Source organism: Larimichthys crocea, chromosome XI (assembly GCF_000972845.2).
Source record: "Larimichthys crocea isolate SSNF chromosome XI, L_crocea_2.0, whole genome shotgun sequence".
Taxonomy (NCBI): Eukaryota; Metazoa; Chordata; class Actinopteri; family Sciaenidae; genus Larimichthys; species Larimichthys crocea.
Window position 1 is genome coordinate 299340 of NC_040021.1, and position 19660 is coordinate 318999.

General features: G+C 44.0%; 1 protein-coding gene across 8 annotated transcripts in view; it reads right to left on the reverse strand.

The window, feature by feature from the left end:
• ehbp1 (EH domain binding protein 1) overlaps window positions 1–19660 on the reverse strand; it is a 127162-nt gene that overhangs the window by 10981 nt on the left and 96521 nt on the right. For 7 of the 8 annotated variants that reach the window (XM_019260896.2, XM_027284356.1, XM_019260894.2 and 4 more), the window contains one exon: window positions 19306–19429. In XM_019260896.2, the coding sequence (XP_019116441.1) occupies window positions 19306–19429 (124 nt within the window). The remainder of the gene's footprint in view (window positions 1–19305; window positions 19430–19660) is intronic. The other variant, XM_027284355.1, reaches the window with a different exon arrangement.

Sequence of the window (19660 nt, forward strand, 5' to 3'; positions counted from 1 at the left end):
AAAGGGAGGGAGGGGAGGGAGAGAGGAAAGGAGGAGAGGAAAGAGAGAAAGGCAGGGAGGTCAGGGGGAAAGGTAGGAGGGACGACGGGTGGAAGGGAGAGATGAGAGGAAAACGGTGAATGTGGAAGGGGAAATGAGACGACTGGAGGAGGGAGTGAAGGAGGGAATAAGGGCAAGCAGGTGATTCAAAGTGGAGAAAGAGAAGGAGGGGATGGAGGGATGGAGGGAGGACGAGCTCGACAGCTGCTCAGCATCCTCCTCCCTTCACTCAACCTCTCCAGAGCTGAACTCTGACCTCCGGATACTACCGGACTCAGAAAGAGACGGAGGTGTGTCTGCAGTGTTTTCTCAACACATCGAAGATGAGAACCTGATTATTAGATATGTGGACATTTATTTTTATTAATTGTTCTTTTCGCTGCTGTTTTTAATAATAAAACTAGACTTAATGCAACAAACATTTATTTTCATTATTCTGACCTTTATTGCTCGATTAATCACTTATTTCTCTTTTTTAATCTGTACAAATTGTTTGTTTTGTCCAATTATATTAAATTACAATCCTCAAATTTAAGAAGGAGAACATGCAGACGAACTTGTTTGATAAATGAATCAATTAGTGTTTACATAATTCCACCGGGCAGCAGAAACATACAGTAATATTGGTTGATGACATGCACGGGATGAGGGCTCTGACGCAGGGTTGGAGGTTCGACTCTCACTGGGAAAACCCTCTCTCTCTAAAAGACGGATCCTCTGGCTGCACTGTAATGATCTCGCCCACCAAATGGCATATGTTAAGAGTGACAACAACAGAGAGAGAGAGAGGGGGAAAAAATGAATGTTGTGCTGAAGACAAATGGTGTAAATATCCCTGGCAAGCAGCGCTGACACAGTGTCTGTGAATCCAGCCTTGGCTCCGAGAAGCTGTGGATCCATGCTGGCTCTCGGGGGGCCATCTTGGATCAAAGCATCTGGCAGTTTGGCAGATTGAATTCTGGGTCTTGCTGCTTGCCTTACACGCCGTTTCTCAGTGCTCAAACACAGCTAAAAAAAAAAAAACAACAACACACAGGCCAAAATCTGCTGAGACTGAAGCTGGAAGTTTGGCATCGGCACAATGTTTGATCAGGACATCAAAGGATTGGTGACATATGTCTGATGGAGATACACGGGGCTTCCCTACCTACAGTAAAACTTTATCGTCGTTAATATCACGCTCGGCTATCAACGCGGCCGCGACGGCGAGAAACACGCGAGATACAATCGAGTCAGGCGCACACAAACACAGCCAAGATACAACTGATACACACATCCCGACAACCTCTCTATCTGATTGCCTGTCTCCCTCGTCTCTTGTTTCACTCTCTCACACAAACGCCATCGGGATACAATGACAAGAACCGCCGCCATGTGTGTGCGTGTGTGTGTGTTTGTACGCATCCACAGGAGAGGCAAAGAGAGAGAGAGAGAAATAAAGAAAGAAAGAAGGAAGAGATGGGGTGAAAAGACAGAGTGAGCCTCTATAGCCAAATAAGATTAAGATAGTTATCTTGGCCCCTGTTCCATTCAGTGTAGATAGGAATAATGAAACCCGCCCTGAGGTGGTCAAACTGCTGCTGCTGCTGGCCTGCGCTGCTTTTTAATTAAGTATCTCTCAGTCAAGGAGCAGTTTTAGTTTAACACTGATTGATTTGACTGTTAGGATGCCGAAAGATGCCAAGCAGAAATCTGATTTCAGTTCTCATGTTTCGCATATTAAGACACTAAGTTTGCACACTTCTTTGCTGCTTGGTGACTAAGGGTACGTTGTCTCTCTCGTTCTCAAACCATCGGACACAAATCGAATCGAATCAGAGTATCAGAGTGTCGAGACATTTCAGGCTCGACTGTGGTGGTCTGATCGGTGGTCGCAGCGTGACGTCGGGCTTGTGTTTTTCAAAAAGTTGGATCCGGCTCAACTTCTCGGACGACCCCCACTCAAATGAATGGAAAAGACTGCACAATGCCGGATTCTTCTAATGTTGATGTTCATTGCCACTTTGCTTTCCACCCATGTAATGTGAGAAAGTGGTGAAAAATCACCCTCAGAGACCGAGGTGACGTCTTTAAATAATTAAATGAGCAACAGTTGAAATCCAACAGTTATTCCATTTCCAGCTACAATAAACAGAAACTTCAAGACTTCGAAGATTAACTGGTTTGTTATCTCGACTCATTTCTTTAAGACGCGGGGTCAATACTTTGACTGTCCAGGTACGGGACAGGCTTGTTAACCACCAGTTCAAACTTCATGAGTATGGAAACTTCTTCTCTCTGCGTCACGGAGGAGGGAGCTTGGACGAGCAAGGAGGAAATGAACGAGACAGAAAGAGAAAAACATTAAAAGCCGCGATCACAGCACGTTCATCTCATTTCTTATCCCACCATTTTGCCGTTTAATCCAATAGCTGCTAATCCAATTTGTCTATCGGACATGTAAAAAGGCAGGAGGGAGGAGGAGGAGGAGGAGAAAGGAGGAGAGGATGAGGAGGAGGGGAAAGGGCGGAGATAGAGCTGAAACTTCTCTTCTGTGTCCAAGTCACTTTCTGAATTGAGGTTTATTTAGGGACGAGACGCACTTGTGCCTCCTCTCCCATCGCTCTCTCCATCCGACCGTCAAGCCCGTCTGATATCAGCGGGGATCAGGCGAAGATGAAAGCCAGGGACGCATGAAAGGAAACGAGAAAAGAAGGAATAAAAAGAACAGGATGAACATTGTTTCCTGTGATTAGGTAAGAGCTCGTTAAAAGGCTGTCACTGCAGCGATTTGAATATGCATGACAGGGGCCGGCCTAATCAGAAAGGTCTGCGGCGAGGACCGGAGGAAGGGGGGAGGAGGACTGAAGACTTGATTTAATTAATGTGAGTAGAGGAGTGTCTTGTTAGGAAGGAGACACAGAGAGTGTAGCTTGTAAGAAAGAAAAGGTTAGGGTGCTCGGAAATTCAGCTCCGGCCATCGAACATCATCGAAAAGCCTGAGAGAGAGAGCGAGAGCGAGCGGCGTTTCTTTCTCTGCTCCTCGCCTTCCTCCCAAAGTTGAGGCTCAATGAGTGCAACAGTTGCTGCAATTCACAACCTGGCAACATTACAACACTTGTGATATGTGTAAGAATCAACCCCCCCTTTCCCAAATGGTCTCCACATCGCACATGTGATTTCTCCAGCAGCTCTCAGCTCCATTCTGCTCGGCTCTCTCCTGGAGTGGTGCTGCTTGTTCGAGGCCTTTTTAGCCGCCCCTCAATGGCACAATGGCCCCGGCGTATAGAGCAGATTCCTGCTTTATTGAACCTGTGTATAATGTCTGCTGAATGGAACACATTAACCGATTCACTCTCACCTCTTTGCCGGTTAAGAAGAGAGAAAAAAAAGTGAAATAAGAAAAAAGCCTCCTCTCACACTGAGGCACAATGACTGCCTTTTCCACCGGTGTCATTTGTCAACCACTGCTTGCTTTACAGCGTACAAAAGAGGCGGAGGTGGTGGAGGAGAAGCAGGAGAAGCAGGAGTGGGCAGAGCGATGATGAATTGGGTCTTTTCCAGAATCATAAGTGCGGTGCAGAATTATTTGTTTCTAATTTCTATCAGCGGTGGAGGTCCGTGTTTCAGTCAGCGTGGTGGCGTTGAAACATTGGATCTTGTTTCCATGATCAATAATCACAGGAGCAAGAGTCCAGTGTTAAAATATTAAAGTAGAATCCAGTCCAATAAAAATAAATCACTATGACTCAGAACACCTGTTGAGGCGTCCTGAGATAGAAAGGCTTGCTTGTTGAGTCTCTGATAACGACGTCAATGCTGATGACACACAAACATGAAGTTAAATGCTACATCTACAGCTCATGATATTCAGGTCTGTGACATAAAGAAAGACCGGCTAAGAAATCTGCTTAATGATTCTGGTAAAGATCATTTTCAGACAGCACGACTCTTCTAGTCTTCTAGGAATGATAATAAATGTTTAGATTTTTGATCTGCCAAATGTATTCTGGAGAAAACAAATGACTGTCGTCACAGATATGTCGGTAGTCCCGCCTCTTCCACCTCCTGTTAATCTAAAAAATCGTGGATCATCAGTGCAGCTGAGGCGGGCTGAATGAATCCAGGGCGATCAAACAAGACACCTGTAACGACACGTACCTGTCAGTCAAAGCGTCCACGCTCTTAATCCTGCATAACTTTAAGCCTTAATATAATGTGAACAGGTGAGTTGTATATAAATTCACCCTCAGTACAGTTGTCATGAACGGGGAAATTAGCTACAGAGACCAAAACTGTTTTTTGTACCAGGCAATGCGACGTACTTTCGCCGGTCGTAGGTCAGGGTGGTTGGTGGATCCAAAGCGAGGGATGGAGGATCCTGAGTCCTGTTTAGGCGTCAGACTTTTTCAATATTTAACCAAGAGCACAATCTGTCTGCTGTGAGGGGTCCACACATAACTGCAGAATATGTGAATCATGCTTTAATTGCTACGACTTCATTTTCCTTGGAGTGGCTGTGTTCAGTATGAATATTTGCGGATGGATTCATTGAACATGTAGACTGTAAACTGTAGCAGCACAAAGACTTTCTGTATTTGAGTTCAGCTAAAAGTTGTTTGTATAATCGTGCCAGAGAAAGCGGCGTCTCCGTGTATCGGCGTTATCGTGCAGCCCTGATCGCGAGCTCTGTTTGAAGGAGAGATGAACTATGCGCGGCGGTAAGTTGGATTGCCAAAGCCTTTTTTAATGAGCAGGAGAGTGTACATACGCATCGCCTATCATGTCACTGTTTGAACATTTGTGTTCAGAGACCATGTTAAACACAGACGATAGGTTTGTCCTGCTAATATGTTTCCTCTCACACACACACACACACACACACACACTCGGGCAAACATGTTTGACCTCAGAGCTAACAGTAGGCTAACCTCGAGACACCTCTCATTCCTCCACCTTTGAGGTTAAGAAGAAGGCGGGGGCTCGGGCAAACAGAGTTCACATAATAGACTCACTCTGGAGATGAAATGTTCATATTAGGAGACTTCACTCTGCACACACACACACACCGAGGGAAGAAGGGTGTGTTTGCGAGCGAGGGAACAGAAAGAACTATTTAAATTAAATGTGTGTTTATGAGTTAAACTTGCACTTAATTAAATTAATTAAAAGGAGGTCATACGAGATAATAAATGCCACATTTTTCCGTTCGTCTAACGGAACCAGCCGAGCTGCGACAAACACACAAATACAATCCTCCCCCACGCTGCCTCACCTCCTCTCCTTCGCCCCCACTCCATCAAATTGTGTTTTTGCCACAAATCAATAAACATTATCAGAGAGTGGCAGACTATGGGCCGGTGGAGGCAGCCTCTGTCTGTTGGAGCTCAGACCGCCCTGTCTCTATCACAGCCGGGGCGAGAAGGCCAGAAAGAAACACACAAGGAAAGGTAGACAAGATCCAACACACACACTAAAAACACATGCAACATGGGACGTGGGAGCAGAATACATACATGTAAAAGCAGACCGACGCACAGACGATCAAACAGTGAGTCTCTGATGCGTGTTTGGGACTTCTCACAGCGATACATACAAAAACAAAGTGAGCAGACTGGGAGAGAAAAAGAGCCGCAGTGAAGCGTCGAGGTGTTTAACAATAATCCTAACGGTACAGACGCAGGCTGTTTGGACGCCACCACTCAACGTCAATAAGAAATTAAAAGGAAATGGACTTTAAACACTCCCTAACCCATTAAGGCGTCTGTATCAGCACTCTGTGCTTGTCAGCTCGCTTTGGCTTTAGCCTCAGACAGAAGCGTTTACCCGAGCTCTAAATAAGATGATTTTCAACCTGTCCCCACTTAGCTTGGGGCTGGAAAAGGAAAATGAGGGGGCCTGCCATACACCGATTCTCAATTACCTTTCTCATTATTGTCACCCGTGTTCATTACCACCATTATCTGCTGCACCCCCCCCCCACACACACTTTAGGCTAGCTCAGGCCGCTGTGGCTGTCGCGTTGGATGAAGAGAGCTCTTTTTTTTTTTTTCTTGCAAGGCCAAAGCACTTCAGGTAATTAATATAGCAAGAGGGGGCAGATGAGAGGAGACGGAGAATATGTGAGTGTATGAACGCCTGTGTGTGTTTTTGCTGAAATGCCTGATTGGGGAGCTCACCTGCCGATACCCCCTAAAAGGTATTTCATTAGCGAGTCTTTTACCATACGAGCAGAGGAACAAAGCCTCGGTTACGCCTGTCTCCACTCCAACTCAACGGGGCCCTCCAGGACGCCTGTAGCTGTGTGTGGGAAGAGTAAAAAGAAGAGTGGAGGAGCAGAGAGGAGAGGCGAGGAGAGGCTATCCCCGTTCATAATCTCATGACAAAAGGCAAAAAGGCATCATCCTATTAACAGCGTGATCTTCACCAGCTCCTGCTAGCTCCTTTCCACAGGGGGCTCCCTTTTTATTATGAAGGTGAGTGGGTGATAGGGAGCAGGAAAGGCGCCCGGCGCCTCCCTATTAGCCCTGGGACAAGAGTAGGTATGAAGGGGGAGAGGAGAGAGGAGAGAGACCCCATGCTCGGGTCCTGTGTCTATTCTTCAGTGTGAGCGCCTTTGCTTGGACCTTCGGGGGCTGCCTTTCTATTCAGCTCCGCTGATACGTTCTTCAATCAAACACCTCGGCTCCAGCGGTGATGCTCACTGGGAAAACATCTCCAGCTCATCTGAAGCTGATTCATACTGCACATTAACATGTCAGGGATCAGATGCTGAGGGAACGCTCTCACAGTTACATAGAGTAGTGTTGGCCGCTCTACATCCATTTTGTTTCAGTATTTCTACTCAAAAATTAAAATCATAATTATGCTGCGGTCTGAAGGAATGAGCACTTCGTCGTCTTCTGTTGAATCAACTTATAAAGTCCTGAACATTTTGATTGATGCTCAATAAACAGCAGTTTGTTCACGACCACGGGAGGTTATTCTATCAATCCTTTAATTCAACTTTTAAATAGTGAAGATGCTGAAAATCAAAAGATGACGCAGGCTCAGAGGAAGTGTTGAGATGATGCTGTCGGGACTGTTTGGCGTCCGTCGTCTTGTTTTTCGTGCGAGGTCGTGTTGTCTGGTACTTCGTGTGTCTCTTCAGAACCCTCCAGAGAAATCTTGTTTGTGAGTTTCTTGTCTATCTAAATCTGGACTGAACATACTTTGGTTTTCTTTTCGTCAGACTTGAACTAAAATTGTGAAACTGACAGATTATTTTGTTGTGGGGATTTACCAGAGGAACTGTTTTCTTTATAGTTTGATGAATACAATAAATTCATCTTGAACTGAAAGAATCTGTGGTGAGGTTTTATCCTTTGTTTGTTGGCCTGTATTACAGGTTTTGACTAGTTTAAAACTAAAATACTGACTGTGATACAGTTACAGCATGAACATACTGATTTCTCTGCTGCTTGTTTATAACTGAAGATGCTACTAGACGTTGCCGTCGTGCTACCAGATGTTAAACTACATTTGACCGAAGCGATTACACGTCGGCATTTGCATCTCTTCCATGGCGTTAAAGGAAAGAGATCTGAAGTATTTAAAGGCGAAGGGACTTTTTTTTCTTTAGATCCGACAGCAATGCTAAAATAGTCTGTATGTGTGAGTGTGTGTGAGAGAGAGAGGGAACTAGTGAGAGGAAGAGAGATTAGTCTGTTTTTCTGTTCCAGTGTTTTGTCTTCTGCTCAGTGGGGGTGCTTGCCTCTAGCCTCAGGTTACACAGGGGAATTGTGGGAGAAAAAAAAAGTAGCTGGAGCTGTGTTGTGAATGGCGGGCTCGGGGAAAAGGTGAGGCTGCTTAATACAGATATACACACATGAAAAACACTCATACTGTCAGTGTACGGTCAGCTTTTAATAAAGCTATTTTAAAAACACGTATAGGTGATTTATGACAGTTTACCACTGATGAAACACAGAGCGTGTAAATAATGAGCAGATTCTGAAAACTTGTCTCTGGTGTAAAATCCTTCCTTTGATATTATTTATATACCGTATAAAATATGAAAACTCATGACATTACTTTGACTCTCCAAACATAATACTACAGTACTGTAGTATTATTGTAACAGGTACTGGGGGAAGCTAAGCACTGAGGTGCTCTCTCTCTAACATTAGTGCATATGTAGCAGTCATACAAAACAGTAGTTACCATGAGTGAGTAGACGAAGTAGTTAAATAGTTTTCCTTATGTCTGTTTTTATGATCTGGACTCTGCACAGTTAGTTTGATCGATCGGCAGCAGGAACACGTCACAGCCGTGCACGGTGGAATTTAAAGGTGAGTCTGTTTAAAGGTAATAAAGAGAATGTTTATATCCTGAATGTGTCCACAGGTTTACCTAATTAAACGTTAATGTTACGTGCTTCACACCGAGACATTTTCATGTCAGAATTGAGCTAATTTAGTGCGACACAGAGGACTCTGAAGGACCTTTAAAGGTATGTCAAAGTACAGATACTGGAGAGATGCACTCCATCAAACTCCACCGGCTTACAGCCTGCCACACACACACACACACACACGCACACACACACACCTCTTCTCATCACCGTCATCGTCCTCCATTCTCCTCTGTAGCCCCATAAAAAGCCTGTGATGACCTGGGTGTGTAGCTTATTAACCTCCCCATCAGTTCTTATCAGCCAATGAATAGCCCAGTCATCTGCCCCTCCTCCTGAATCTGAGGGTGAAAAATTTCTCCTCACGTCAGGAATATAATTCAATCCACACACACACACACACACACACACAAATCATTTAAGGTGCACACACACACACACACACACACACACACACACACTCTCGCGGACAGAGGGAAGGGGATCAGTGGTAACATTCTGTCAACCTCGTTCCTGGTGGGCTTCCAAGGCTGGCGTGGACCAGATGTTACTGAAATTATCAACAATTGGAGGCAACAACAGAAGGCTGTACATGTTTTGTATGTGTGTTAACGGTGTGTGTGTGTGTGTGTGTGTGAGGGCCAGAATAAATTAATGGCTGATTTCTCCCCCTTGCTTTGATGGCATTAAGAGCCCTCTTCTTCTCAATGTGCCGCGTTAAATGCTTTTCTCTCCTTCTTTTTCCCTCCGTCTCTCCCTTCTTTCTTTTTTCTTTTTCTTTTTTGACAAGCAGGGCCACCCAGCAGAAAGCAAGTGATGCAAAACGCCGGAGTAATCCCCCCCCTCCACATCCCTTCCATCCACCGCCACCTCCACCACCTCCACCCCTCCTGCTATCTTTAGTCTTTGACACAGTAGCCATTATCTGTGGGATTTAGTTAAACCAAACCTTCATGTATTTGTTAGGCCCTGGGTTCGTTTTCTCCTCTGACTGCTCTGCTCGAGTGTGGCCGGGCTGGGGGGAGTTTTTTTTCTTCTTCTTCACATAAACAGCACAGCTAGGAGGAGACGCATGAAGAGGGGGTCTACAATGCCATCTAGCTGGACTCTTTTTAAAGTCTGAGCTGAAATTTGTAACTTTGTTTGTTTGTTTGCTGCAGACTTAAAAGTTCAAACTATTTAACTAAATAACTGAATAAATCATGAGATTTATGGAGCTACAGACGGAAAACAAAACAACATTTCTCTTGTTTCTTGTCACCTTCATACATCAAATGAAATAAAACTAAAAATATATCGAGAATCTCTCACTGACTTCAATTTAATCTGATCATAATTATCAATGGAAAGACTTCCACACAATTAAACAGAGAAAAACTCAAATCAATGATCTATCTAATCAGTCCTGGTTAAACTGTAACTCACTGGTTCTCAAACTTTTTAATTAAATAATTTAATAATTTAGAAACATTTAATTCCACTTGTACAATAATTTGAATGTAGCACTGACGGTATGCAGAGGAATCTCTTAAATCTATATTTCTTTCGTTAGATAAATTCATTTAGAAACATTTAATATTACCTTAATACTTCATAAATAAGTTTTGCATTTCCATATTTTGTTTCAAAATCAGGCTTCAGTCATACATCAAGATTAGTTATGAACTGTCAGGATGGTCGTACTCGGAGAGACAAATATCTTCTGAGGTGTAAAAAGTTTGGAAAACATTGTTAAACTATAAGATCTGTTTCTTTCATGGTCAGACTTTCTTTATTAGTTTCCATCAGCTCATGCTAAACACTGAGGCCTTCCTCTCTGCCACATGCAGCTCCACAGCTAAAAAAAAAAAAAAAAAGCCGTGTTGTGGAATCACTGTTGAAATTTGCAGATAAGCCGGGAGCTCTGTGGAGCTAAGCTAAGGTTAAGCCAGGTGGTTTAGCTCCCTGAGTGTGTGTTTACACACACACTGAGGTGTGAACCATTTGGGGAGCTTAGAGGGGCGGAGAAACACGAGTTGATTCAGTGCTAGTGTAAACCTCAGTACCTGTTGATGGTGTTAATTGGGACGGCTTAACACAAACGTCAGTATCAGGGCCAGGAGTCAGATTGAACATCCTTCAGGGGAATACACACACACACACACTGATACTGCAGAGATACAGAGTAAAAAACTACATTGACTGAACACAACAAACGTTCTTTATATTATATTTTGAGATTTCATGATTTATATCAAAATGCTGCACATTTTTCAGACATTTAACATTTGAAAACTCTTGTTTCATTAAATGGAAAAAAAGGTTTAGTAGCACTTTAATCTTCATACTTTTAATTATAGATTATTTTGTTAAATTCTTTGCTTTACGTGCAGTTCTTTTTCATTTAAAATAAATATATTTTACACTTATTTATTTTACATTTTTAAATATTTTTGCAGTATAATTTCTTCTCTCTTAATATGTTTATGCTGCACCAAAATACAGAGGTGAACGTTTAATTTGTCGGATGTTGGTCAACAGTAAAACAAAATGTGATGGATGAGAAAAACAGATTGTCTATTTAAAAGTCACTAAAACAAAAATGTATTAGTCTCACATCTCACATTTTGATTTTGGCTGTTTCGTTAAATTTTTCGATGCCTTCTGTTGGCGACTTTTTGTTTCTATTATATGTTTCAGTCATTTATATCTGGCTTATATTGCAGTTTTCATTTTATTACTCCTCTTTATTGATGTTGTGTGACTTTAAATTAATGACCATGAAGAACGAAGCTCAGCATTAAGAGCACTAGTTGTGGTAACTGCACCAGATATAGCAGATAAAAAAAATAAAATCCAATAAACATTCAAGAAATAAATTGAGTGATATAAATAAAACGTAACAAAAATAGAATAAAAAATATGTTTAAGTGTACTATACACATAGTTTACACGTGCAGAGGGCATCTCTTAGTATCTGTACTTTGAGTGTGTGTTCCAAAAAAAGGTGTCAAGTTTATACAAAGTATTGACGAGGTATCGATCTCTGAATAAATATGAATGTACTACAGAAATAGGACACTATTTAGTGTGTGTATAAATTCCCATTTATTGTCGACACACGTGTGAAGGCAGTTTTATTTATTAGTGAGAATGAGGAAGAGAATTTTCTGAATGAAAACGTGAGAGAGAGCAGTGATAACCCCCACCCTACACCCTCCACCCTCAACCTGCTGACAGACAGCTGCAATCTTTTTAGCATAAGTGGCTCCGCCTGCTCCATTAGCAAAGAGAGGGAGGGTGTGTGTGTGTGTGTGTGTGTGTGTGTGTGTGTGTGTGTGGAGGCAGGAGCTCGACCCCCTCTGGGGTAGATGTTAGAACAAATTTGAGGGGTGTAATATTACACGCCTTGTGACAAGAGGCAGAGGGGACGTGAATGATGAATTTGCTTGATGAATTAATCTGCGGACCAGTAATGGCTCTGCTAACAACATTAGTCATCCTTCTTACATCTCCGCGCCGCCGCTCAGCAGCTTCTGCGGCGTCCTGTCCTTCTCACATCTTCACTCTCAGAGCTTTGCTGAAGGACAACAGCTCAATGAAACGCTTATTTTAGGTTTGTTTAATGCACTCCCTAATTTACATTGTTTGTAAAAGTGTCAAATAAACCGAGCGTCACATTACAGCTGACACCACCACCGCCGCCGCCAGGCTGTTTCTGGCCCGTGGCTCGAGCTTTGATTCAATACACAAATGCAAAATTGCTGTGTTTAAATAGATATTTAAATGGAAATGTATTGGGAAAGACAGCTGTTGGTATTTGTAGCCTGGAGTGCTCATTACAATGGGGAAATGGGGAGGAGTGTGTATGGGGAGGAGGAGGAGGAGGGTGATGACAACGGTAGCATGGCGAGCAGCTGTGTTAGCAAGTGAATGGTGTAATTACTGGCCGAACCTCTGTCATTAACCTGCATTGTCGAGTGCCACCACATCCGTTACCATGAGAAAGCCTCAATTAATTGACTGCAAGGTTGAAATTCAATTATGTCGTCGGGCCGGAGTTTGTTAACTAAATAATAATCAACCAACACGCATTAAAAATACTAAGATCCCCAGAGGAATGTGAGCGACGGAGGAATCTAAAGTGCTGATCTCCTCTGACGTGAAAATATGTGGATTTAAAACAACAAATTACACACCTTCAGATGAGTTTATATGAACGACTGCAGCACAAAAACAACAAACCACAGCGGCTCTGCTTTACTTGATTACGTGCATCACTGTGTGTGTAGCTGAGTGTGTGTTTGTTAAAGTGTAACTTGTGTATTCGGCGCCTGTGTGTGTGTATATTCTGTGTTTGTATGTCTGTGACGACGTGTTTGGCAGCTTGCTTTTGGTTTGTTGGACCGGCTCGCTGCATAAGGGGTCTCAGGCAGAGAGGCGGCTGATGAAAGCACTGGCGGGATGCTCCAATAAAGAGCAGATTATCATAAGCGGCCATTGTCCACCTCCCAATTCTCTCCAACACAACCCCCCTCCATCCACCCATCCATCCATCCATCCATCCCTCCATCCCCACTTTACTCATCCCTCTGCTGAAAATGTTAATCGGCCCTATCGCTGGCAGGCTGAGGGAAAGAGGAGTGCTCGGCTCAGTCGCTGCAACTTTAACTGAATTAGAGAAAGGGAAAAAAATAAAGGAATAATTCCTGCCTTAGTTTACAAACAACTTGCGTGTCTTCTGGGATGCGACGAGTAGCTACACCCCCTTTTCCTCTCCATCCCTCCCGTTGACTCCATCCACCCAGCTCGTTTTATCTGAAGATTCTCAGACAATACCGAGAGGATCCCGTTCCCTAATCTTCCTAAAAATCCCCCTTTCATCCCCACTGTTAAAGAATGTATGAAAGGCTGACACCGAGCTGCAGAAAAGAAAGGGTGGTGGGTGGGGGGGGGTTAAAGAAGAAGAAGAAGAAAAAAAAAGTGGTGCACATCTGGGAGTGTGGGTGGTGTCACTGTGCTGGGAGGCAGCAGGGCTCAGCATTGGTCGCTTGTGCAGAGTCCTTGCAAGTTGACTAATTAAACTGTTTTGCTGCTCAAACATTCAAATGGCCGAGGAGATTAAGGGTGTGTGTGTGTGTGTGTGTGTGTGCGTGTGTTAATCTGTGTTCTGACCCTGATGAACCTTGGAGTCACACACACATTTTCACACAAAACAAAAAAAACGCTCAAATCCTTTGTTTTGTCCCCTCAAAGGAAGAAAAAGGCGATGGGGTTTTAAAGGAGTGATCCATAGATTTCTTTTCTTCCCCCCGTCGGGAAGAGCGCCGCGTTCGCTCCTGAAGTGAATTCAAGATGACCACAAACACATTCCTCCGCGCTCGGACACAAAAACCATTCGATTCAGAGTGAGTGCTCTTTTCGTAACCCTGACAACAACAACAACACCAACAACAAGGAGGAGAAAATGACCAAAGGCTTGGACGACGCATCTTCTCTCAGCTGTTGTCTATCTGTCGCCACGAGCTTAGCTTACGAATGGAGTCTGTGATTACGGATTGAGTGGATGAGCCTTTAGCATAGCCTGGCTATGTCCACCTTCATTGGAAGATTCAAGAAGCTTAAAGTTGACAAACTTTTTTTTATTTAACACCGACACAATCCAACAAGCAGCACCTGAAAAACAAAGCAAAAAAGCTCCATGTTTCAGTGTGTGAACTGGGAAGGGTATTATATTCTAAACACTTTTTCTTCTGTCAGCGCTGAAAGATTAGACTGGTTATCCCATTAAAGTTGGTAAAATGCCATTCTTGTGTCTTTAAGCTCTCGTATAGGAGGTCAAGATGAGTCTGCCTGCGCTTACAAGGCGGGCACGGATGTAATCTGCCCAAAGTTACAATAATTAATGTTAAGCTTCTTCAGCAATACGTTTGTGAAAGGAACTGGGCCCTGATAATATACTTAAAGCTGCACACGCTATTTGTGTTGCAGCAACAAGACAAGACGGGGCTTGATGTGCTTGTGCGTGTGTGTGTGAGAGTCCCTATGCCACTCACGTAGCTCAGCTTAAATCTTTAGTCAAACTATAAGATGATGCTGCCACAATGCTGGATTAGGACGACAGGCCTGGGAAAGAGAGTGAGAGGCTGGCTCACTTGATGCTGAGGAAATATAAACGTGATAAACGCTCTGTGACAATGACGCCCCCATCAACGTATGTGTTAGGACTACAAGTGGTTAACAAAATAAAAGCTTCAAAAAGGATAGGAAAGATTCGAAATATGAGCTAGAGTGTGTTAAATCTCTTGATCATAGCAAATCAAATTAGATGAATCAAAATGTGGCTGCAGGCTTTAGTTTGGATGGTCGTGACTGAGAGCCACAGGTTGACGTTTAAGCCGTCCTGCAATCCTTCACACACACACACACAGTCAAGGCCAGCATTGACAGTCCGGTCTGTCCCTTTCTCAGATACTGACGGGGATAGGCTGCATGTATAAAGTACATTAAGCTCTTGCTGGATCCATCCCTGTGCCATTCTCCTCTCGTCGACTCGCAGACACAAAGGCAGATTAAAGGAGCGCGGCGCCATAAAAACCCTGTGTCAATCTTATCGGCTTCGAGTGCAATTTTTAAACATATGTTAATCTGGCAGAGCTAAAACTCATTCTCTGCTCTCTCTCTCTCTCTGCTTGTTTATCTCTTATCAAATGCGCAGTAGGTGAGAGGCAGCTTTGCGGTGCGGCTAAGTGCCATTATTTGGATAATTGCGTCCATTGTTGCGGGTTATATAGCTATTTGAAATGGGAGGTGTGTGTAAATAGGTGCAAGGGGGCCAGGTAGGGGGTGGCTGAGATGGGGCCAGGGGATTTTCTACGAAAGGCTACATGACGCATTTGAATACTTCTCTTCATAGCTCAAGCGTCTGATATATTTTTCTGTGTAACAATACCTTTAGAAAAACCAACAATGCCAAGGTCAGACGCATTACATAAAGAGGTTTAAACACGCTGATGCATGGCAATAAAACACGTTAATGACGACATCAAAAGCTGCTTTTTTTTTGTTGTTGTTGTTGGGGGTCTGATACTAAGTTTTCCGCTACACCTTAAAGACAGCCGTGGAATAATATCCGTAACGAACACACAGCGTCTGTTGATTATTTTCCTATAATCAATAAACAAATATAAATATTGGGCGTGCTGCAGGAGTTCTCCTAATGTTGCATGTGTGAAGGACAGTGCTCCCACTGGTGCAAGAATAACAAGTTCATTAGTCGAGGGGGGGGCGCCGCAGGAATTCAAATTCCCCCCCGGCCCGGGCCCGGCCTCTGATTGGCTGGCTGCGTCGGCATGGCGAGACTCATTAGAGCCCAGCAGTAATTAAGAGTTGTTAGAAAGTGAATTCTCCAACCGCAGATTAGAAAATTAAACTATTTACTGATTACATATTAATAGAAGACAACAATGGCGCTTGCCATAAGCTTGGAAGGCAACCAAGGAATAAATCTGTGTACTTAATTACCATAAACAATGGGGGCATAGAAATGGAGTTTTATGCACACTCCCTCCTGTAATGTGTCTGATATCAGAAGACACTTGACAATTCTTGTTCAATTATCTCTATTATTTAATGTGCTGTGAACTGCCTCTGAGTAAATAAATTAACCACCCCAATTACTTGGGATTCATCTGGGGAGGGCCGCGGCGTAATAGAAAATGCCGCAGAAAGCTGCATTGTGCCCAAACCAGGAGGGGGGAGAGACAGAGAGAGGGAGGAGGGGTTTAGAAAAGGAGGGAGAGCGAGGGGTGAGAGAAAGGAGACAGAAATGATTTGCAGGGATAAAAAGTGGAGATAAAAAGAAACAGAATACTTAAAACATAAAAAAATAAGATTATTAAATGCTTAATTCCTCGTGGCAGACATTATATGTGCATATAAAAGCAGAAACTCCTTACTCAGGGAGGGAGAGGGGAGAATGACAAAGCATGTGGTATCAAAGGAGGAATATACTGAGCACAGTGGATGTTCCCAGGCTTTCTGCTGCTGGAGCAGAGAGATGAACAATCAGTCATGGGTCAGTCGGTCTGTCTGTTCACATCTGCCCATCAGTCCTGTAGCGCTGTGCACTAACACCACTGCACACTGTGCACACTGATCTCATCCAAACTTACCTCGAGAGGTCCGAATCACATGATCACACGTGCTGCAATGAAATCAAACCCTGCAGTGCATCTGCACGCACACATAGTTAGACAGGTGGCGATGGTCATCAGTAAAGCGGAGCATTAGTCCACACATGATTACCTCTCTTCACCTCCACTTCCTCTGCTTCTTTCCCTGAAGTATCAAATTTTTAACCAAGTTCCTCGTTATCTAATCTACCGTTGAGATCAAATTTGGACTCCGGCTCAATTAAAATAGTCGACAGCGGTGTCAAATTTTTATTTCTGAACAAGCTTTTGTCTGTAACAGCTGTCGGCTGAAGGTTGTAGTCCTGGTTTACTTCGGACAGAGACAACCAGGTATTAACTCACAGTAGTAGGAGACTAAATAATTGTTTCAACATGCTGTGTGGACTTATAGTGCCATTATGCTTGTTTATTTTTATGGCAAATCGGTGATTGGCTCTGTTGAACTTTAATCCATTATCATGAACTTTTATTGGCATTAAAGAAAGGAACATTTTGAAATTAAAAAAGGATCTCTGGACACTGGCTGGCCTTCAGAAATGTGAAAGTAAAGAATATCAACATTTGCTGGTAGCTTGTGGTAATTTCTCACTATGTCCCCTCGTAACGTACAGGCACCAGTCAGATGTGATGAATCAATACTGGATGTTTTGCTTACAGCCAATCAGCCGCAGCTTCAATCAGACATTCTGGGCCCAGAGAAAAAATATCTATCATCTATGACAGCGTATAGAAAGGTGACCTCAGCTGCTGAGGTGATAAAGGTTACTTTAGTTACCACCTGTCACCGCTGCATCTCGCTCTGATGCCTCCAGACCTTGGCCTAAAGGCACAATCCATAACCTATTGGATGAGTCTCTGGGATAAGTGCTGCAAAATGAGATATGGAAACAGAAATGCACTTCGAGGAAGTGAGAAAGGCGCTCGACATCGTGCCGCAACTTTCTTTCCCCTTGCTGGAAACCCAATGCGGGTTTGTTTTTGTGTGTGAGGAGCTAACAGGCTGAATGTGGCAGCTTTATAGTACATAATACACCCTGTATCACCCGTATATATTTTGTACTACATCACCCAGCAGTCAGTGTGTTGATGTGTGGAAACATTTTTCGATTTCATTCCCCACTGATGTTATAAGGAGGTGAAAAGCAACCAAGGTGATATCCTCTTATTATTTTGTCCTCACCTTCCCTGTTGTCGCCCTCTTCCTTTTCTAGTGAATCATATTTTTCAGGAGGGGACCGCAGGTATATAAATATATATCTATCCATATATATATTTTTTATATAAAGAGAAATCTTTATGGCTGAAGGTGTTTGGAAGTAAATAACCTGGCGTCTTGCTGGCTAGCGGCTGGTTTATCAGTGGGTGAAGAAGAAGAAGGAAAAACAGCCCTTCAGATTGACACAATGGCGTGCGCTCCGACAGGGGAAGAGGGCACAGAGGCAGGGAGGGAGGCGAGAAAAAAGAGGAAAGCGAACACAACAAACGGAGGAGAGATAGTCTCGATATCAGGACCCAAATGGGATGGGGAAGGTGAGCGTAAATCCCACCGCCCCAGTTTCCTTTTCTTAAATAAAAAAAAAAACACCCTCCTTGTATCCTTCCTGTGTTGCTTTTTTTAGGATTTGGGGGGCTAAATCCACAGAGGTGGGCACTGATATATCAGAAAGAAGCACGAGAGCTGCTACTAAATTACTACAGCAAATACTGCAGCTAACACTTTCAGGACATTTGCAAACATACAAATTTTACACTTCCTGGAAGCGTGTTTTTTTTTTCTCCAGCAGCATTCTTGGGTGTGGAATGGGATGGTTTAGTATCACAAATGGGATGCTATTCTCCAATTTCAGTTAGGGACTTAACGGAGCCAAGGCCCCTCTTTTGGCTCGGCACACTGTCTCATGTCTTAACAAGGCTTTACCCCCGGCCAAATCTTAAATAAAAACCTTCCGAATCTGGCTCCATATGCCAAAAACCAGATTGCACTTTGTATGCACGGATGTGTAAGCATTTGTGTGTGTCTGTCGTGGATTTGTGAACTGTGTCAGTGCTCATGTTGTGTTGCCTCGTGTTTTTTTTTTTTTAAACATTTCTTTGCCTCTCCCCTCTCTCCTCTCTTTAACTCACCCCCGTCTTTCCTTATACAGCATATCAATGAAGGCCAGATATGTACTAGGGGAAGGAGGGTGTAGGTGTGTGTATGTGTGTAGCCGTGCATGGCTGAGCGCACTGTTCAATAGTGTGGAGGCTGGCTGGCTGGCTGGGGCTGCGCCTGGCAAACAGCTGCAGCGGAGACTTCGGCTGGGGCTCCGCTATCGCACCCAGTTATCGTTTCCCCCATGAAGGGCTCCCTTATCACCCCAGCCCAGAGAGGTCTCCCTTCTTCTCCCATCCCCGAGACACACTCCCCTTCTCTCTCTCTCTCTCCCTCCCTCCACACCAACCCTTTTCCCTCCCTTCTCCACCTCCCCCTCCCATCCCCTCCTTTCATATCCACCCAGCGCTCCGTCGTGCAACATTCAACCAAGAGGGAGGGAGGAGGAGGAGGAGGTGGAGGAGGAGGGGGGCTTCAAAGATTCTCTCTCACACAAAACGCACACATAAACACACACACAAACACACAACTCCCTGAGTGCACATGCGTGTGTGTGTGTGTGTGTGTATGTGCGTGCGTACGCTCAATTTGCCAAAACAGTTTTTCCAGTGTAATTGGGCTTGGGGTACCTGTGTCCATGAGATAGCGCAGCCTCTTCTCCACGCGAGCTGCTCGGGCGTCTATGTGCCTCTGCTCGCTCTCCAGTGCAGACAGCTCCCCAACCACATACTGACTGGTGTCTTTGAACGCCTTCTGTCAACCAGAGAGAGAGAGAGGGAGAGAGAGAGAGAGAGAGAATGGTTATGAGAGAAAAGGAAAAGTAGTGCGATATAGCATTAAACACAGGCCGAGAAAAAAAGGATGGAGGGAGGAATAGAGAGAGATGGAACGAAGCAAATGAGGAAAAGAAAAGAGAAGATACAAAGCGACGGCTGGAGGAGAGAGAAAATGTTTGAAGAGATGTCCAGAAATCTTCACGCTCAA